Source organism: Triturus cristatus, chromosome 3_1 (assembly GCF_964204655.1).
Source record: "Triturus cristatus chromosome 3_1, aTriCri1.1, whole genome shotgun sequence".
NCBI lineage: Eukaryota > Metazoa > Chordata > Amphibia > Caudata > Salamandridae > Triturus > Triturus cristatus.
The window spans coordinates 99,709,556-99,732,308 of record NC_140583.1 but is presented as its reverse complement, the minus strand read 5'-3'; the positions used below and the strand labels follow the sequence as shown (position 1 = coordinate 99,732,308).

General features: G+C 44.0%; 1 protein-coding gene across 5 annotated transcripts in view; it reads left to right on the top strand.

Moving 5' to 3' along the window:
* The window catches only part of PRR5L (proline rich 5 like), a 284,562-nt gene extending 263,161 nt beyond the window's left edge, over window positions 1-21,401 (top strand). For all 5 annotated transcript variants that reach the window (XM_085643475.1, XM_085643476.1, XM_085643478.1 and 2 more), the window contains exon 9: window positions 17,899-21,401. In XM_085643475.1, coding sequence (XP_085499601.1) covers window positions 17,899-18,275 — 377 coding nt within the window. In that variant the 3' untranslated portion in view covers window positions 18,276-21,401. The remainder of the gene's footprint in view (window positions 1-17,898) is intronic.
* The last annotated feature ends 1,352 nt before the right edge of the window (window positions 21,402-22,753 follow it).

Genomic DNA, 22,753 nt, shown 5'->3' with positions numbered 1-22,753 from the left:
TACAGCGTGACATACTAATCACACGCTGAGAAGTTAGACCGCATGACATACTGATCACATACTGAGGACTAAAATACAGCGTGACATACTAATCACACGCCGAGAACTCAAATACAGCGTGACATACTAATCACACGCTGAGAACTCAAATACAGCGTGACATACTAATCACACGCTGAGAACTCAAATACAGCGTGACATACTAATCGCACTCTGAGAAGTTAGACCGCATGACATACTGATCACATACTGAGGACTGAAATACAGCATGACATACTAATCACACGCCGAGAACTCAAATACAGCATGACATACTAATCACATGCCGAGAACTCAAATACAGCATGACATACTAATCACACGCCAAGAACTCAAATACAGCATGACATACTAATCACACGCTGAGAACTCAAATACAGCATGACATACTAATCACACGCTGAGAACTCAAATACAGCGTGACATACTAATCACACGCTGAGAAGTTAGACCGCATGACATACTGATCACATACTGAGGACTGAAATACAGCATGACATACTAATCACACGCCGAGAACTCAAATACAGCATGACATACTAATCACACGCCAAGAACTCAAATACAGCATGACATACTAATCACACGCCGAGAACTCAAATACAGCATGACATACTAATCACACGCCAAGAACTCAAATACAGCATGACATACTAATCACACGCTGAGAACTCAAATACAGCATGACATACTAATCACACGCTGAGAACTCAAATACAGCGTGACATACTAATCACACGCTGAGAAGTTAGACCGCATGACATACTGATCACATACGGAGGACTAAAATACAGCGTGACATACTAATCACACGCCGAGAACTCAAATACAGCACGACATACTAATCACACGCTGAGAACTCAAATACAGCACGACATACTAATCACACGCTGAGAAATCTAAATACAGCGTGACATACTAATCATACCCTGAGAAATCAAATCAAGCGTGACATACTAATCATACCCTGAGAACTCAAAGCGTGACATACTAATCACACACCGAGAACTCAAATACAGCGTGACATACTAATCACACGCCGAGAACTCAAATACACCATGACATACTAATCACACGCCGAGAACGCAAATACAGCATGACATACTAATCATACGCCGAGAAGTCAAATACAGCATGACATACTAATCATACCCTGAGAACTCAAATACAGCACGACATACTAATCACATGCCGAGAACTCAAATACAGCACAACATACTAATCACATGCCGAGAACTCAAATACAGCATGACATACTAATTACAAGCTGAGAAGTCAAATACAGCGTGACATACTAATCACACGCTGAGAACTCAAATACAGCATGACATACTAATCACACGCCGAGAACTCAAATACAGCATGACTTACTAATCACATGCCGAGAACTCAAATACAGCGTGACATACTAATCACACGCTGAGAACTCAAATACAGCGTGACATACTAATCACACGCTGAGAAGTTAGACCGCATGACATACTGATCACATACTGAGGACTAAAATACAGCGTGACATACTAATCACACGCCGAGAACTCAAATACAGCACAACATACTAATCACACGCTGAGAACTCAAATACAGCACGACATACTAATCACACGCTGAGAAATCTAAATACAGCGTGACATACTAATCATACCCTGAGAAATCAAATCAAGCGTGACATACTAATCATACCCTGAGAACTCAAAGCGTGACATACTAATCACATACCGAGAACTCAAATACAGCGTGACATACTAATCACACGCCGAGAACTCAAATACACCATGACATACTAATCACACGCCGAGAACGCAAATACAGCATGACTTACTAATCACATGCCGAGAACGCAAATACAGCATGACTTACTAATCACACACCGAGAACTCAAATACACCATGACATACTAATCATACCCTGAGAACTCAAATACAGCACGACATACTAATCACATGCCGAGAACTCAAATACAGCACAACATACTAATCACATGCCGAGAACTCAAATACAGCACGACATACTAATCACACGCCGAGAACTCAAATACACCATGACATACTAATCACACGCCGAGAACGCAAATACAGCATGACTTACTAATCACATGCCGAGAACGCAAATACAGCATGACTTACTAATCACACACCGAGAACTCAAATACACCATGACATACTAATCATACCCTGAGAACTCAAATACAGCACAACATACTAATCACATGCCGAGAACTCAAATACAGCACAACATACTAATCACATGCCGAGAACTCAAATACAGCATGACATACTAATTACAAGCTGAGAAGTCAAATACAGCGTGACATACTAATCACATGCCGAGAACTCAAATACAGCACAACATACTAATCACATGCCGAGAACTCAAATACAGCATGACATACTAATTACAAGCTGAGAAGTCAAATACAGCGTGACATACTAATCACACGCTGAGAACTCAAATACAGCATGACATACTAATCACACGCCAAGAACTCAAATACAGCACGACATACTAATCACACGCTGAGAACTCAAATACAGCATGACATACTAATCACACGCCGAGAACTCAAATACAGCACGACATACTAATCACACGCTGAGAACTCAAATACAGCATGACATACTAATCTCACGCCGAGAACTCCAATACAAAAATAATTATTGATGGACAGAATGCAGAACAATGTCATACATTCACCCCAGTACAGAGATCTGGGTCTAAATCCATTGTTTTTTTGCTCACCCTGCCATTTCAGTTTGGACCCAGCCATATGCAAATCAGTCTTGACCCTGTGCCTCATGGGAACAGTCCGGCCTGAACTGCCAAGCCAGGTCCTCCCTGGACTGGAAACAAGCATCCTAGGACCGGTTTCAGGGTTTCACCCCTCTTCAGCCAGGATAGCTTGATTTCAGTGGCATGGAGAGCACGGGACTCACGTCTGAGCATACCTATCCCACTCGGGGTGACCATTGCAAAAATAACTATTGATGGACAGAATGCAGAACAATGTCTTACATTCACCCCAGTACAGAGATCTGGGCCTAAATCCATCGTGTTTTTGCTCACCATGCCATTCCAGTTTGGACCCAGCCATATGCAAATCAGTCTTGACCCTGTGCCCAATGGGAACAGTCCAGCCCGAACTGGGGTGGTGGAGTGAGCTAAAGAATGATGATGGATTAAACCCAGATCAGTTGACTGGGGGTCAGTGTTTGATTTTCTCAAACGCTCCGTCCATCATCCCCTTTGAGAACTCAAATACAGCGTGACATACTAATCACACGCTGAGAACTCAAATACAAGGTGACATACTAATCACACCCTGAGAATTCAAATAAAGCTCAACATACTTATCGCACACTGAGAACTCAAATACAACGTGACATACTAATCACATGCCAAGAAGTCAAATACAGCACGACATACTAATCACACGCCGAGAACTCAAATACAACGTGACATACTAATCACACGCCGAGAACTCAAATACAGGATGGCCTACTAATTCTACTCTAAGCTAAATATCTACCAAAGTTATATCTGTTAAGTTAGACTCCAACAACCTTTTTTGTTGCATCCAACTGTGTTTTGTGACCTGTGAAGTGATCATCTTAAGTTGGCCACTTAGGTGCCATTTTGGAGGAGAGTGGGTGTCGACATATACTTTCCCCCCCCACCCCCCCTTTTAAAACCCTCCTCCGTAAAGACCTCATTTTTCCACTCTGAGCTCCAGGTGGGCAGTACAAAGGCCTGTGAGCAGGAAGTCACATGACCACGGCCGGTGGAGTGACGCGCCTCCTCCCAGCGTTCAAGGGCTGATGAAAGGTTTGTGGCCATGTGGGAGACGTGACTCAGGCAGGAAGCTGGCAGCTGTGAACAGTTTGGCTGCAGAACCTGGAAATATTCTTTCAAATCATGGCACCTCCGTGTCATTGTGGGTTTGGGCTAGCAGCCCAGCTAGTCTTTTGAGAGTTATGGATGAGATGGCTGTTTTTGCCCTTTTTAGGCCCTTTTGACTTCAAGCATGCACGAAGTGTGTTGATGATGTACCTGCAGTCAGCAGTGGTCAGAAATGCCTGAAAACTAACCTTTGCTGATTTGTAGTCGGATATAAAAAATAAAGAGCTCGAAAAGTTGCAGTTTATGGTACAGAAGGTGTTTTACATATACCCAGATACTATTTAATTTACTTTTCTGCAGTGTTTAATTAGTTAAAAACAAAAGTTCCTGTGCCCTCGTCATTGCCACTGCAGCTTACACTACCTGTTGCCCTGCCAGTGCTGCCAATCACAGTAGCCAACTAGTAACCATCACACACCTGCAAGAAGTACGCCAATTCTGACTAGTCCAGGCCCCCATAGCTAGAAGAGTGGCTCGGGCAGCAGCTATTTGTCATTTTAGGGTGTGTTGCATTAATAAATAACTATTGCTGTGCTCATCTCGAAATTAGACTAACAGCGCCACCATGTGACAGACTGTCACAAGTGCCATGGCTGAGCACCGGGAACCACGGGGTCAAATTAAGCACTGCTTTTCTGTCTGGCTCCCAGCTTCTTTGTGGGCTGCCGTAGCCACTCTCGAGTTTGTGCATCAAGCTTCGGTGATTCTAGACCTTGTCTGTTATCTAAAACCAAAAAGCATCGAACCCTTTTTACAAATATTCTGCAGGCTGAGTAGCAGGTGTCTGGAAGAGATGTTATTACTCTGTGTTGGAGAAGCGATGAGACCTTTCTCGGAGATATTCTTTACGGGGTGTTCAGGGCTGACTGTAATATTGACAGTTGGGGGTTCCAGTGTTAACCAGCCTGTTCCAGTTCCAGTTTTTCATGCAGCTGGTGGTGTGCAGTCCAGAACTGCACAGAAGTGCAGTACAGGCGCTCAAAACACTGGTCTTCTCTGCCAAATATGTGAGCTTCTTCCTGGAGTGATCAAACGTTCACCTATGTACCACGTGACCACTAAATGGCTACAAATAGACACATAAACAAACCCCTCTCATAAGCTCGAACCGAACCCTTTAACCCTCCAAGGGACACATTCACCGGACCCAGTCGAATCTTGGGTAGCCCCAGCCCCCCACCAATCTAAACCGTATCATTACACGCCCCTTCTACTTGCACACTCCGGATGGAACATTTGCAACCCCTAAGAGACCCTCACAACACCGGCGCAGATCTTGGTAAAGCCCGGAACGGATCTTGGCAAAGCTGCCTTTTGCAAACCAACGTAGTCCAAGTCATCAATCACCTTTTGCATTTGCCAATCAACGTACCTTGGAAACGCCCCCCAAAATGAGCTTTGCACAGGCCCCCGTGCAAAGGCCCCTAAAGACAAATGTGTTTTTTCATTGTAACTTTTCACAGAAAGGTTTCTGGAAAAGTCTGGAGAACTCTTGGAAATTTCATATTATATCAACATTTGCCTAGAAGTGGTAACTTGTTTTCAGAATTGCACCGAAATGTCTGTTACGTTTTCTTTGTAATTCACATACATTATGCGCTTGCCTGCTTCCTACAGCCCCACTACAACTGTGAATCTGGCACCCAGAAACTGATTACTGGTGACATTTGTTTCTGTGAAAGTATCATGAATATTTTTGTGGCACAACTCCTATTAGAAATCATGCACAGCTCTTTATGTGGCTATTGTTAGTCTTTGTGTTGTGTTGTCCTATCGTTCACGTTCGGAATCATGGAAGGGTGGAGCTTTGTAGGGCCGTAGGTCCAGGTCAGTTGTTGACTGGCCTGGGGACAGCACCATTCGTAGTATTGGTTGAATGAAGGAAACTTGACCCGTAGGTATTGGTGCAAATCATCTATAATTACTACACTTTTTTGTGAGGATTTAGACAGTGGCGGCTCCTCCGTTCTGGTGGAAAAGCGTCGCCCCACTGCTTTTTACAATGTAAAGAAAGGAAAAATAAAATAATGACTTGATGCTTTTATCATTTTATTTGTTCCTGTTGCGGCGCCGGAGGGGCGGGACTGCTCTGGTCTCAGAGCAGGGGGAGGAGTGGTGGGCACTTTGTGAGTGCGCAATGACCGGTAGGCAGGAAACAGTCGTGCGTGCTTTGCATGTTCTCCACCCAGACTGTAATACATCCTGGGTGGAGAACATGCCCAGGCTCCTATTCCCTGGCTGAGCGCCGAACTGCGGCACTCAGACGAATCACAACGATGCATTGCAGTGTTGTGTTTGCCTATAGGGAGCCTCAATCAATCAGGGAATTGTAAGCGCGCTACTCACCCATGAGGGTCTCAAGGCGTTGAGTGGAGGAGGGTCGGCAAATCTGTTTAGCCGAAGAGCCAGGTCTTGAGGGTCTTCCTGAAGGTGTTCAGGGAGGCGGCGCGTCTGCCGGTAGCTCGTTCCAGATCTTGGCTGCAATGTGAGAGAAGGATCTTCCGCCTGCTCTGGCTCTGTAGATGCGTGGGGTTTCGGCCAGTGCGAGGTTCAAAGATCGGAGGTTACTTTTGGGTACGTGGAAGCTGATTCTGTCGTTGAGGTATTTGGGTCCGTTGTTGTGTAGGCATTTGTAGGCGTGAGTGAGGATTTTGAAAGTGACTCTTTTCTACACGGGGAGCCAGTGGAGACTTCGTAGGTGTTGGCTGATGTGTTTGTCGGGGGATGCCGAGGATGAGTCTGGCGGCGGTGTTCTGTATTGTCTGGAGTTTTCAGAGTAGGGATTTGTTGATGCCGGCGCAGAGTGCGATTCCATAGTCCAGTCTGCTGGTAATGAGTGCGTGGGTGACTGTCTTCCTTGACTCAGGGGGGATCCACTTGAAGGTCTTTCAGAAGATACGGAGGGTGTTGAAGCAGCTGGAGGTGTCGGCGTTGACCTGTCCGTTCATGGTGAGTGATGAGTCGAGTATGATGCCGAGGTTCTTGGCGTGGTCTGAGGGGGTAGGTGAGCTTCTGAGGGCGGTCGGCCACCAGATGCTGTCCCATGCAGAAGGGGGCAGCTGTTGGTTATCCAGACTGCGACGTCTTGCATTCCTTTCTGGAAGTTGACTTTGGCAGTGGTGGGGTCTTTGGTGAGGGAGAGGATGAGCTGGGTGTCATCGGCGTAGGATATGTTGTTGAGGCCGTGTTGTCGGACGATGGCTGCGAGGGGGGGCCATGTAGATGTTGAAGGGGGTGGGGCTCAGTGATGAACCATGTGGGACTCCGCAGGTGATTTTCGTGGGGTCGGAGAGGAAGGTTGGGAGTCTGAACCTTTGGCTTTGGCAGCCTGGGAGCTCGGTGCTTCCTGTTTACACAGAAGTAGCCAGGAAGAGGATGGAGGAGGGGAGGCGGCGGCAGGCCGTCAGGTAAGTGAACCCCCCCCTTCCTCCCCTCCCTGCCCCATTGCTGAATCCCCAGAGAAACAGTCACTGGATTTGGAATAGTGTAAGGTCTGCTATGGAATGGTGTTATCCGAACCCACAGAGGTGCAGACAATCGAGCAGAATTAAAATATTTCATTACCATTCTAGTAATTTATGCAATTAATTTATACACATGGAGTCAGTGCACATAGCAGGCTATATATCCAGTCTCACTGGCAAGAAAGTAGTTATCAGCGTCCGCACTGAAATAACACAGGAACATGCTTGCACTTCAGCAGTGAAATAACACAGCAGCTTACTCGTGCTTCAGCACACTACAGCTGAGTGGAATAATACGCATTAGTGGTTCCCGCTTTACAATCCTGACTACAGGACTCGCCATAGAAAATCCCATGGTGAATCCAGCCGACGTATTTCTGCATACTCCTAGCTCTCATCCTCACTGCACCATATATATGATTTAAACAAAAAGAGATTACTCCAAAAGGATATCCGGAAAGCATCATAGTTTTATTGTCTATACATCTGGACTGAATTGAGAGATCGGACTACACAAGAGATGGTATATGTAACCAAATCCACCTATATTTGGATGGATTGAGCAACAATTGATGGTGTGAAGGACATGAGATAGTGAGGGATGCTAGTTTGGTGTTCGAGAGGAAGTGGAGTTATTGAGAGGACGTGTACACAATCTACTTAAAGAAGGTAACTACACCAGTGCAACACAAGGTAAGGCAAATTCCCAGAGTGGTAAGGGAAGGCGTGAAAAGTGTGTTATTCTAGATCAGGTGTCTCCAACCAACAGCTCATGAGCCACCTGTAGCTCACAGACACCTACAGAGTAGCTCACAGACGCCTACAGAGTAGCTCACAGACGCCTACAGAGTAGCTCACAGACACCTACAGAGTAGCTCACAGACACCTACAGAGTAGCTCACAGTCTTGAGTTTATTTTTAAATAAACTCAGGGACACGTTTTTCTTTTAACGTTAAGGGGATGCTGATTTTTGACTCTATATTCAGGCTGCAGATAGCAGGGCCTGATAATGAGCGGAGTGCAGTCAGATTTATGACCCCGAGCACAGAGGTCAAAAACTGAAGCATCGAGGTATTTAAATCTTAAATAAAAGTCATTGTGAACTTCATATTGGAGCATTTCTGAATGCTTTTAAATGGGAGGAAATCACGACGAAGAGTTAACTTAATTCTTAAGTTAACTCTTCATTCTAAATGTATCCCATTTCAAAGTGTTGCATTTACAAATAGCCAGCCTTTTGCTCCCAGCAGCCACTAAGCCATGTTCATAACTGAAAAATAGCGTCATTTTTTTCAAATGGGACAATTTAAAGTAGATAAAAAAATTCTATGAAACATTGAGTCAATTTCTTTTCTCCACTTTCAATTAAGCCAATCACGTCTTAATATTGAGCATGTGTTTTCACTGTAAATTCCTCCTATTTAAACAAATGGCTGTATTTCTCTGTTATATTTCATCTTGCTCTCAGAGGTTGCTAGACACGTGTCATATTTAAACTGAAAAATAGAGCAATTTTTTAAGTGGGAGAAATTTAAAGTGCAAAAAAATATTCCATATTATGAACTTTTTTCTCAGAATTTTTTTCTGTACTTAAATTTCTCTTATTTAAAAAAATTGTTATATGTTTGTGTTGCACATGTAACTGTGCCACATACAACAAAAGGTATATTCTGTGCCACAATTACATACAACGCAGACTCTCATTCACCCATATCCCATTCATACGCACACATCTTCATCCATCCCTCAAAGACCATACTCTCACTGACACACATGGCAGCCCGGTTATAGTGTCCCTAGTCAAAGTACTTTGACTCTATGGACATTAAGCATAGATTCAATTAAAATGGGTGTGGGGGTTTCTGGTACTATTTTGCGAGTGGCTTGGCCTTCAGTAGCTCACAATGATTTTCACTGATCACAAGTATCTCTCACTACAGAAAATGTTGGAGACTCCGGACCTAGATGGTGTCGGATGGAGTCATTGAAACTATCAAGGCAGAAACATATTTTTCCCTGACTAGTCACCAGGATGGCACCAGGAAATGTAAGGTTCTGTGTGGACCTAAGAAACCTCAATCTTAGCATAATTCTGGACATCTTCCTATTGCCAATTATTAATATTAAATGGTGGTAAGTACTTCTCAAGGCTAGATTTGAAAAGTGCTTACCTCCAGAACAAGCATTGCTAAGATTACAAATGTTTGACGGCTTTAATTACGCCAGAGGGAGACTTTCAATTTACATGGCTATGATTTAGTCTAGCTTTAGCTGCAAGCATTTTTCAACGTATGATGAGTCAGTTGTTTGGGAATCCAAAAATTGTATTGTTATTCCTAGATGAAATCTTAGTCTTTTCAAAGGCAGAGAAGGAGCATAATGTCTCACATAAAAATGTTTGGGATCGTGTGTGGCGCAGAGGAGCGTAGCGGAGCGAGCGCAGGGGGCTGTGCTGGGGTACGGTGACCTTCTCGACGCTCTCGGAGCCCTTCATTCCACCCTGGTTCACGGCGCCCGGGTATTGGGGAGGAAGCTGGATGGTATTGCGTCAGCGTCGGAACAGTTGCGGTCTGCCTGTCCCCAGGTACACAAGGATCTGCTTCACCCTACACAGGAGGAAAGTAACGTGACCGCCTCTGTGAATAAGGGACAGCTGGAAATTTCGGACACTGTGGCAGCGGGTGGTCGGCTGGCTGTGGGGTCGGCCTGTTCCGGAGATTTTGGACTTGAGCAGAAGGTGGTGACTTTGTCCCATGCGCGGCCTCCGGCGACCCGGGCGATCTTCCCGCAGCGGTCGCTTGCTCTGGCTGATTCCTCCTTCCTGGACCTTGTGTGCGGCGCAGGCCCTGGGGCAGTACTGGGAAAGGTGATCTTCCATGACGATGACTGTGTTGGTGTTCAGAGACATCCTCCCTACATGTGTGTGTCCCTTCCTGGTCTTCTTTGGACGCTCCTCTTCCTTGTAACCTTGGACATTATAATGGGTCGCTGGGTATGCATTGGTGGATTCGCAAAGCGTGGCCAAGGATAAGGCTGATCCTTCAGAGGTTGTCATTTAATAGGCGGGCGGGCTTGGGGGTTGTGTGCTCTCACGGCATAACTAATAGTGTAGTCTGTGAATAATGCTCCCCATTTCTCTTAGACATGGTCGAATTTTGGTTGTTTACTGTTTGTTTTGGGGAGGAATATATTGTGCGGGAGGGAGAAGCCAGGGGCATGATTGAAGGCCCTCCTCCAGTTTATTACTACTCTCTCCCCTTCTCTGTTAGGGGGGGTTTCCTCTCTTTCCCCTTTTTCTCTGTTTCTTCTATATTTCGGGTCTGGTTCTGGGGCGACAGGCACACTGCGGGGGGGGGGGGCGTAGTCATCTGCAGAGGTGGGGGGTTGGGGGAGGGGCTTCTTTAGTCCTTTACTTTGTTCCTATGGCCTCCTTTTTCTTCTCTTATTCTTCTTTGTCTTTCTTTTCTGGGGTCAGTTCGGTAGGTTTCCTTCGTTGCCAATCATTGTTTTTTATTTGTGCATCAATTTCCGTGATGTCTTCTGGGTCCTAGGGCAGGGGACTGCAGGCGCAAACGGCTCGTGACATTCCTCCACATCCTGAACCTCCTGTTTCAGCGCCAGTGACTTGATAGATTGCTGTTCATTGTTGACGTTCACTACTCTGCCTGCCATTTTTCGCTGCTGAGAACTTGATTGGCACCTGATCCTTCTATCCCTTATTGTCAAATGAAAACCTTTTATATCCTGGTTTCCCCTTTGGGCTGTTCACTGGACTAGAGTATACTAGCATGGAGAATCTGCTTCCCGAGGTGCTGCGTGTGATTAAGATTTGCTTGCTGTTACTTTAACTGCTTAGCGGCCGGCCCCGAGGGTTGTAGGCCCATACTTGTCTTTGGTTGCAATGTCAATAAAGGTTTTTCAAAAAAAAAAAAAAAAAAAAATGTTTGGGATCATTTAGGAAAAGCAGGTTTTACATTTTTTAAAAACTAGCGTAATATCTTGGAAGGTGAGGTAGAATATTTAGAGTATACACTCCGTGCAGAGGGGAATTAAGGTGAAGTCTGATCTACTGAACAGAGCCAATGAAGGAACTGTTAATAAAGGGAAAGAAACACTTTGAATGGTCTAACAGACATGACGAAGCCTTCAATAGCATAATGGAGAAGATTTGTGCCACCAACATTTTGAGTCCCTTTGATGTGAAGAGTAAAATTAGTGACAGTTGATGCTATTGCATAAGGTATTGAGGCAATGTTGTCACAGTGTCCTAGATGGAAGGATAAAGTGGTAGCATTTGTCATGTCCCTAGGAAAGAAACTATTAAGTCATAAAAAGACATTGGCTGAGGAATGGGTCCTGGAGCATTTCAGAACATTTTTGATCAATTGATATAATTTGTGTGCACGGTTTTCCCTAAACTTACAAAGTGTTTTTGCTTGAGTGTACGTTACACATGTCTGTGTGTTTAGCATGCCTAACAGCTAAGTTACATGACTATAACTTCGAAGTTGAATACGTTCTAGGGTGGAGTAGTAGGCCGGTGGACTGCTTGTCGTTAATGCTAGTAGAATATGAACCTAAAAGAGATTTCTTAAGTTTTGGGGAAATAGTGGCAAGAATAGATGGAATCTCATGCAGAGGACCGCACCTTGACCTGAGTAGGAAAGAGGATTAGGAAAGAAATTAAGGAAAAGTTGTGTGGAAGGGACACTCGGATCTTATGTGAATGAGTTGGATGAATTGCTGATTGTTGGTAATGGTGAGGCAATAAGTGGAGAAAGGCCGGAGTACCAGAAAGGTTGAGGAAGAAAGTAATGGAATTGGCATATGAAGAATATCTGGGTGAGACTCTCACCATTCGTAGGGTTAAAGAACACTTTTTGTGGCCGGGTATGCACAAGGATGTTGTTAAATTTGTGAGCATTAATGGAGTATGTAATTTTTTAATTTTTAATTTAATTTTAATTTTATTTATTATGTTTTGGCTCTCAAAGAGGGCCACATAAGCATGTGCAAACAAAACAACACAGTCATCTAAAATACAAAAATTATAAGACAGTATTCAAATCGTAATAGGTACACTGCAGACCAACAGTCCCACATGGCCAGGCCGGCACAATCTTCCAGAAAATTGAATAAATATCTAAAAATCCTTTAAAAAAGTTAAAAACATAGGCACAAAACATTTCATTTGGTGGGCAATAAAGTGCATGAAGAAAATCTTGTAAAGTGACAATGCTAAGGCGAAGACAAATTACTTTAAGCCATCTCTTGCGCAAGCTTCGTAACATAGGACAAATCAAAAGTACATGTATACAGTCCTGATTATTTAATTTACATAGGTTGCACAGCGGTGAAGTGCCATACCATTTAGACAACAACACATTAAGAGGGATTAAGTCATAACGTAATAAAAACCAAAACCTACGAATCCCATGTGGCAGATTCCACTGGGCATACGGTTGGGGCTGTTTCAACCTATAGGAGGAGACCAGCAGCTCCACATTCCTTTTATCTCCAACTGTTTTTTTGTCGGATTGAAAACAATACTCCCACGAGGCCTCCCTAAGGACCTGCTTTAACTGCGTGGGAGAGTAGGAGAGAAGAGCGCTTTCATCCAATCTAAGGATATTCACAGCCCTTCTAAAATTGTTGACAAGTTTAGAGAACTCCTTAAAATTGCCCAAAAGTTCATTTTTGAGTAAGACTCGCAGGGTTCCTTCTCTCGCTCTGGCTAAGTTGGCTACCCACCTTATTAAGGCGCACAGCCCCTGAACCCAGGCACTCCTGAGTCCGAACTCCAGCCTACACGCAGCCAGTGAACAAGCATTATTAAAATTCGAGAGAGATCTTAGGAGTTTTCCCTCGGTCTTATGGCAAAAGTCCCAATATTTTATCTCAATTATTTCTATACCGTACAAGATGGTTGCGGGGATTTTAGCTCTAAATACTTCTAGAAGACTAGAGAAATGGAGTATGTAGAGTGAGAACAGGTTGTAGCTTGTGAACAGTCGGAAGGAGATACCGTAGGACCCAAGAGTACTGTGGATGAAAGTTGCAATGGACCTTATTGGTCCTATGTTTACCATGCCTGAATGTAAGCACTTTGCAGTTGTGTTAGTAAATTTGCATACTAGATGGACTGAGGTGGAATGGATCAGGGAGATTACAACAGCCCACACTATTACGGCATTAACAAGATCCTTTTCCAGAAAAGGAATGCCAAGTTGGTTGGTGAAAGACAATTTGGGACACAGCTGTGCTCAGGTGAAATGAGGAAATTGAGAGAGTCTGATGTGCAACACATAAGAACAGTAATCATTATTCCCCAAAGAAATGGCATGGTAGAGAGGGCAAATCGGACCATTAAAGGGGTGATTGAAATGGCTATAGCGAATAGGATGGATCTGGTTACTGACATGCTGGTATTTGAGTGGGCATATACCCTGGGTTAATGTCCCACTGGTTGGTCACCACCTGAGGTCATGAGAAGCTGGGTTCCTGGGATGGTATTAGTGTGGTAAGTGCTCAAGGAGGCTGTGGTGTCTGATGTAAAGATCTGCAATCAGGGTGAGAAGATGGGATTGAGAGATGAGAACAGAAGAGTAGATGATCTAAGTGAGCTAGACTTGGTGAAGATGAGGTGTGGATGCAGATTTTGATAGTTCTAATGTCCTTTTAAGGTGTAGAGTCAGTGAAGATTGTATAGAGTTGCAAAATGGACAAAGGTGGAATAAAAGGAGGGTTACCTTTTATCAGAGGAAAAGGAAGGAAGAATTAGATGGTAGGCGAATGATACTGGAGATACAAGGTTGCAATGGCCTAATGGTGATTACCAATGAAGAGTATTTTAATGCCAGTGAGGTTGAGAGTGAGTGGAAGAGGTGAAGGTGAGCAACTCAGTAATGTGGAGGGGGCGAGAGCACAAAATATTAAAAGGAGTTCTTACAAGCACAGAAGAGCACCAGTGAGGTTTCAATATTATTCTGTTAAACATGTGTAGATTGTTTGTCAAGCAAATGTGGTCAGTTATATTTATCATCTCACACATTTTACTGTGTATTTGAGTAGGGTATGTTTAGTCTCATAGTATTCCTTACATCTGTGTAATATTGTCTTATGTATATTGTCTTTAGTTAACCTTTTTCCTATTTTTTGCTTTCACATGGATATACATTTTTCTGTTTAAGGTTAATGTGAAGGAAGGGGTGTGTTGTAACTTTAAGACCAGCAGCTTTGTGCTGGCCTGTCATTCTCATTAAGAATCTTGTAAGTGTGGAGCTTTGAAGACGTGTAGTTCCAGGTCAGTTGCTGTTGACCGATGTACTCAGCTAGAACTCAACCAGAACTCAACTAGATCAAGCAAAAAAAGTCCCCAAAAAACAGTTCGAACTCCTCAAATCCCAAGCTAACAATCATCCTAACCTGTCCTCTCAGGGTCAAGGGACACTCCCGAACTGCGAAGAATTCGCTGTTTTTTTTCACTGATAAGTCTACTAAGATTGAGATGGAACTAAGCTTGGCCCGTCATCTCCTCCCGAGTGGTCCTCTCAACACCCTACGCCCTTCAGAGTCGACTTGCACTGACACTTCACAGCCCTTCCTCCACAAAAATAATGCATCTTGGAGTCTGTTCCAAACCTTCGATGAACCCACTATACGCAAAATACTGTTGACGTTGAAACCTTCCAATCACTACAACGACCTGTTGCCATCGCACCTGTTCCCAGAAGTGAGATCCTCCTTACTAACACTCTGGACGACGATCGTCAATGCTTCTCTTATGCAAGGTGCTATTCCGGATTGCCTTTAATCAGGTAAAGTTACCCCGATCATAAAGAAACCAAATGCTGATCCCGCAGACCTTCTTGACTTTCGCCCTATCACCAACATCCCCACCTTAGCAAAACTCCTGGAGAAATGTGTGCTCGCCCAACTCTGTCATCACATCGACCACTTCCAGCTCCTGGACCAATGCCAATCTGGTTTTCGCCCAGGTCATAGTATGGAGTCTGCGCTAACACACATCGTGGATGATGCACTTAGAATATTGGATCACAATGAAGCGTGGCTATTGATCCTTCTTGACCTCTCGTCAGCATTTGATACAGTGAAAAACGATCACCGAATTGACCTCTTGGAACATAGGATGGGGCTGTCGGGGCTGGTTTTAAACCGGTTCTCTTTGTTCCTTTACAACAGATCCCAAAGCTTCAAGGTGAACCATTCCTTGTCACATCCTGCACCGGTCACCTTGGGGTTCCCCCAAAGTTCAGCACTGTCCCCTCTTTAATCCGTTCATGGAGCCACTGACAGAAATTCTAAAATCATCCACCATTCATTATCATATGTACGCGGATGATACCCAACTATATCTGAAGATCGCCTCCCCCGAATACATTAAATCCCTCAACTCAGTCCTGCTGGAAATACAAAGTTGGTTGACAAGTAATCCCCTGAAGTTAAATGCTCTTGAAACGGAATTCTTACTGATCTCACCCCACAACCAATACCCTGTCATGGAGCAATGGCTGAATCAGCTGACTGCTCTTAACTGTGGACTCGGCATCTTCTCTGGGTATCATTCTTGACAAAAGCCTGAACATGCAGAAGCACATCAGTTCCCTCAACAAAGGCGTGAACTTCCAACTCAGCCTACTCTGGAAACTCAAACCCTTTCTCCCTGCTCATGACCTAAAGGTTGCAGTACAAGCCTTAGTGATTTCAAAGCTGAACTATGGTAGCGCAACACTTTGCGGCCTGCCTAGAGTGAGGACGGCTCCTCTTAGGGCTACCCTCAATTCCGCTGCTAGGCCCTTAACTGGCACAACAAAATACCCCCACATCTCTCCAGACTTGCGGGACCTGAATTGGCTTCCATATGAAGGTTGGATACAGTTAAAAATTGCATGTATGGCTCACAAGGCCATCCACTTCAAGACACCACTGTACCTTGCTTGGAAACTGGAGCTTTCCTACAGTTCTAGAGCCTCCAGAAGTGCCAGCATCCTTTTGCTAAAACCACAAAAATTCAAGAAAAAAAGACCTAGAACCGAACATTCTCAGGGATAGCTCTAAGGATCTGGAACTCCCTTCCTCCCGAAGTCAGGGTGAACACCTCCACTGTCTTCTTCAAAAAAGAAGTCAAAGGACTCTTGATGAAGAAATTTCTTATTTAGCATAGTTCCTGCATTTGGTTCTGGGTCCATACCCGTTGATTCTGGCCCAGCCACCTGGTTCACGAATTTCTTGGACAATTCTAGATTGTGACCTTGTCGTGCTGTCGATTCTGTTGTCCCCTGAGGATAATGTTTGCCAATTAGACTTTGATTTTTTTGCCTTTTTTATTCTGTCTTATTTGCCTATAACCTTTGTGATGCATAATCTGTAAAGAGCTCTGATACCCTCGGTGGTCATGTTCGCGCTATATAAAACTTTCAACATAATAAATAAATAGGAAAGGCACTATTCATTGTACTGGCGCAATAAAGGAAATGTAACCTGAGGTATTGGTGCAATTCATGTAATTACTTCTTGCCAGCAGTGGTGCCTCTATTAGGGCAGAGGAGAACTGCCCACCCTGCTGTCAGCACAGCAGAACTGAAAAATAAAATGGTAATACAATGATTTTTATTACCAATTTATTTTTCAGTGTAGCCACCAGCCAAGTGTTGGGACGGGGCCATTATGTTTAACTGGCAGCAGGGGAGATGGAGTAGTGCACACTTAGTTTAAAGTGCGCATGTCATTTTGGCCAGCTGTCTTGGGACGGTCAACCTGACATGCGTACTTTAAACCCCTCCAGCCCAAGCAACAACTGGTTGGAGAGCAGGCACAGGCCGTCAGTGCCCGTAGGAGTGCTGAGCTATGCTGCTCCAATCAATTCCAGGCTCTTATCTCATGCTAGTTAACAACATGAGAGCAGCATCTGGATTGGTTCGGGGAGTTGGCTCAGACCCTTTGCTGCCTTTTTGCAACAGACTGTGGACCGGATATGAATAGGTAAGTGTGTTTTATTATTTTAAATTTAATTAGCAGTTTTACATACTGCCATGCAGTGTGAGAAACTCTCCCTACCTTTAGCCTCAACTCCAGACCTCTTAATCCTGGCCTGTTATAAACAGGGTTTATAACTGACCCCGATCAAGAGCTTTGGGGTTGTGCCTAAGGGCATTCCTGGAGTGCCCGCCTGATTGCTTCACCACTTCTGAAAGCAGTCAGCCGCCACTGCATGCTGTATTCATTTTCCAGGAATATTGCTCCTGTTTATATACAGGTCAACAGCATCTAAAGATTTGTGAGTTTTGAGTGTTCTCTGTGGGGTGCTCCTATGTTACTATCAGTATCATTGCAAATGTCTGTCCATATGCTTATAGACTTGTAGCCTAATGCCGGCTAGCCGCACCTGCTGCTGTTGGACTGTGATTCCCTGATAATTGAAAGATGATTGGTCTGACCCGGCACTGATAGTTCCTTCTGTCTCTTTTCCCCTTCCAGAGCGAGCACCATTGCGATGCCACCCAAAGACAAACGTACAGACCTATTCCAGCCAGATTATACCACGGCACACCAGTGAGCCTCCCCTCACCCCACTGACCGAGCACGAAGGCGAGGCCTATCTGGAGAAGTGCGGCAGTGTCCGCCGCCACACAGTAGCGAACGCCCACTCGGACATCCAGCTTTTCACCATGAACACCAAGATGCACACAGGGATGGTGGAGGAGCAAGACAATGGGGATGAGTGCCTCCTGATGCAGTCAGGTCTCAGCCACCGGCAGTGCTCGAGTGAGCCCAACATACTCGACAGCCCCAGCGGACTCATGGTGGTGTCACTGCAGGAGTCCAGTGAACTCACCTGCACATCGGTCTGCTAGTTCAGGTGATCACCACTCTAGCTGCTGACCTTCTGTACGCTATGTAGAGGACTGGCTGCCCTGGAACCATAATGGTGGGAGATGAATCTTCTTCTAAGAAACTTTGTTGCAAGAATGCAGATCATCTCATCTTGCCAGATGCATGGAACAGCTGTTTTGCGTGGGATAGACCATGTCTTCTATGTGGTGGCTCTGTCAGGAATGTGTCCAGTTGGCTGTTATAAGAGAGGGACTGGACTATACCAGCCAAAAGTATCAAACATTGGATGCCATGTGGTCAAAACGTTCTTAGACGCGTCTGCTGAAAATCATTTTCCCACATCACTGGCACTTTGTGTTCCGTTTACTTCTATATATATTTTTTTACAGCGTTTGATATTTCAGGACTTCTAAAAATTGACCCAGGTACTCAAAATAATCAACCAGTACTAGTAGAAAAAGAGGAAAGATTTGGTTATCTGGGTGGTCTTTGCATTGCTGCCGTGTGGTCCAGAGCGACCTGTCGTCTCTCGTGCACAGTTGTGGTTTCGATGTATTCCTCTGACCTGCAGAGAACCTGTAGAAGGGGATAGACACCAGTGCTGAGGTATAGGCTGCCTCTAATCTTCAAATGTAGCAGGAAGTAGAGGCATTTTCATCATCCTCCTAATTTCCAGAAGTAGATGTATCATGAGTACTTTATTTCTGAATGTGTAAGGTGCTTCATAAAACGCAGCAAACGTCGCGACCAGAAACTCATCGCAGATTGTCTTCAAACAGTACAGTGCAGATGTTTTACTTGTTTTCTTGTGTGATAGTTTATGATCTGTGTAACATGAACTAACTGAAGAGTGTTCTGGAGGTAAATTGACTAATTTTGGCCTCCGGGCTACAAGCATTGCAGGATCCTCTTCTAAGCAAGATAGCTAATCGGGGTCAACAGTGGCCACAGGGTGCCGGATATGTCTTACGTGAGTACGATGGCATGTCTGTGGTCCAGTGCATCAGATTTGGTCTTCTTGTCTGAGAGGAGATTCACCCATAAGTTGCCACTGCGTCTGGGTTTCCAGGCTTGAACACTCGTCCGTATAGAAGAGGAAACCTCAAGCGGCCCAAAACGCATTGTGTGGGGATTGCTAGTTGTGTTATATACTGTAAAGACCATGAAGAAAAATTTTGAGGTGCCACAGTGTGGTGCTGCCAGCAGCCACGGGTCCAGTCTCTGTCTCCATTTGTCACCAGTTAAGCAGATGCTTATTGCCACATGTAATAAAATAATGTGTGCACGCAGTGGCCGAATGATGTTTATGTGGCCCACGTTTAAAGAGTTATCCATAGTCTTGCCATATCTCTAGGAGTGTAATGTTCGTAGTTACTATTAGTATTGAATACCGTCTCTGTGGATTTCCATCACATTACAAGCTCTTTTGCTAGTGTTACTAGAGCTCAGCATTGGGTTACTTGTCTTAACATACCTTAGTTCTATAATGCATTGAACGGATGTTATTGTAGCTCCTGAATGGGTTGGCTTTGCCATTTTTCTGAAATCTGCTGTTCTTGCCCTTACTGTCGTATTAGTCTTGTGTCCCTGGTATTGCACGTACCAGAGCTCTAGACGGCAATGTTGCTGGGCTGCCATAGCGCTAGGATGTATTGTACCTTATGGTATATCAGCTCTAGAATGTTGTGTTGTTTGGATTTAATGTACCAAACTGTAGTATTAGCAGTATTTTAGCATGTGCCTTTTGGAGGTAACTGGGGCTCTACATCAGTCCTTATGTTATCACGGCTGTAGACTGTGTTCTTGGCTGTTCTCGTTCACTTTCTTCTCAGGTGTCCAGGCCACAGAGTTGAGTGTGAAAGTACATCTCAGACTATTGGAAGAGGCTGGTTGTTACTTGTGACAATTTATATAATGTTGAAATCTAGAAAAGGTGCTTTAAACTTGCTATCACTGCTCTTGCAGTCTGAGCACTCACTAATCTATTTGGACCACCATTTGGTGACGGACACACAGATGACCAAACTTTTAGAAGATGACAACTTAACTCCTATATTAGATGTGCCTTATTTTTGAGTCTGTGTGTGTAGGATGGAAGAAGCTAAGGCCTTTGACTGGACTACAAGCTGGTTGCTTGTTTGGTTGAAGTTGTCCTAACTTATTATTCATCTCAGATTTTCAGGGGGGTTAAAGTTCTTTTTTCACTCTAGAGTGTGATAATACAAAACTGTGGCCTGCTATGTGCCGCCACATAAGCACTGTTAACAGTGATGAGCCTCACAAATGTGGGAAACCATCTGAGTTTTAAAAGGGCTTTTAACCAATTAGATTGGGTTGCAGGCTTTCCTCATGCCCAGTATTACTCTGGGCATACAATATATTAAATGAGCAAATACAACTCTAGTACAGAGGAAGGGCTTTGCGCTTTCTAGACATCTGTCTATTCTATTTAGTGGAATGAACGCTCCTGTGACTATGGACAATGTGCAACTAAAAGGTGTTTTACAGCTTTGCGCGATACTGTTGCTTGTGGACGTACAGGTCTCGAAACAATTATTAAAGCGATATTACTTTTCAAACCAGTCAATGAACTGTTTAAGTTGTTTACAAATGTCTTTCTGAACTACGAGAAAGCTATAGAGAGGCTTTATTTAGTTATTAAAAAAGATCCTAAAACAAGTAAAATAATGCCCTCTACAAGAATTGACTATCTCTGCACTAGAAAAAATGCAATTGGTTTGTCTGATCCGAATACAGGAGATTGTTTCCAGAGCAGCAGCTGCAAACTGAGCTGTAATCCTTTGTAATATTTAAAACAGGGAAGAAACTGCAGCTATCTCAGTTCTGCCCCTGAACAGACTGAAAAGAGAAAATGTGAGCAGTGGTCCTGGATAAAACTTGAAAATTACATTTTGTAGGATTTTCTTTTCTGCGAAAATTTGCACAATAAAACTTAGGGTCTTACCAATGTAGAATAGGAAGGTAGAATGATTTTACACGGAAATACGCACACTGCCTTTGATGGCATCATTTGGGTAAGGGTGTGGTAACGTTTTAAAACATTCTCATTTTGGATCGGTTTTAATTTTAGAATGGAGAAACTATTTGCGCATGTAAATCAAAAATAAAGATGACTTACACAAATTATTTACAGTTTTGTTACATTACTGAAAAGCACCTTTTGTGTTATGTCTATTCTGTGTTTTGTACCCTTTTCATCACTGTGCACGCGATGTGTGATACCCTAAAAGTTGTTGCTTGTAGTACTAAATGTGCCTCCTTTTGGCCACTGTGTAAAACATAACACCTGTTTGTTATATCTTTTCTGTTCATTCCATCCGATTGTGTCTGGGCTCTAAATCTATCACGCAGGACTAACTTATATTTTATTGAAATGTTCACTTCACAGTTACCCACCTAGATCTGGAGACTATATATATATATATATATATATATATAATTACCTACTGGCGGTCGCCAGTAGGTAGTTATAGTTAGGACCACGTTTCCATAGGAAATCCGCAACATTCTATTTTGAATAACTTTGGCACCGGTCGACGAATCCTCGCGAATTTTTCAAAATAGGTGGGGCGCTACGCTCCGCTCCTTCCCTGAAAGTCTCGGGGGGATTCGTCAAGCGGGGGCTGAGATAAAAGGGGGGTCCCAAAACGCGTTTTTCCCATGCATTTTTCCATAGGACCTTTAGACAGGGCTACAGCCCGAACGGCTGAACAGAATTACTAGAAATTTGGCAGAGAGGTAGTCCTCAGGTCAAGGAAGTGCCTTTTGTAGGTTTGGTGTAAATCTGTTTAGTAGATTCTGAGAAAATAGCCTTTAAATCAATATATATATCTGAGCCAGCTTACGGTGCGCTTACGGTACGCTTACCGTACGCGTACGGTGGCGTGCGCGAGCGCGATTCTGATTGGCTCTTAGATCTTAATAAACATTCGAATCGGCCGAAACCAGGAAGCGGCGGCCGCCATTTTCTCTCTCGCACTGAGAGTGATGTTTAAAATATAAAGCACAAAAACATGTAAAGGGGCTGTTTAGACAGCTCCCACACACATAGCAATGTTGAGGGAGTCCCCCAAGATCCCCCAAGGCCAAAAACGGAATTTTTATTTTTTCGCTAATTTCGCCGATTACGCTTACCGTACGTGTACGGTAAAAAATTATAAAAAAAAAAAAATTATCCACACTCTCCCTACCCCGTGTAGAATTGGTGCCCGAAGGGCACCAATTGTGCATGACTTATTAACAATGAGTTAAACTAAAATATTTTTAAAAAAAAATAATACAAAAAAAAATTATCCACACTCTCTCCACCCCGTGTGCAAATGGTGCCCGAAGGGCACCATTTGTGAATGGGTTATAACCTATACGAAAAATTAAAATATTACCTTTCAAAACGAAGTGCATCATATGTCCTCCATGTGCGCACGGTGCGCGAAGCGCATCGTGCGTACATGGCCCATCTAGCGTAACGTGGGCACGC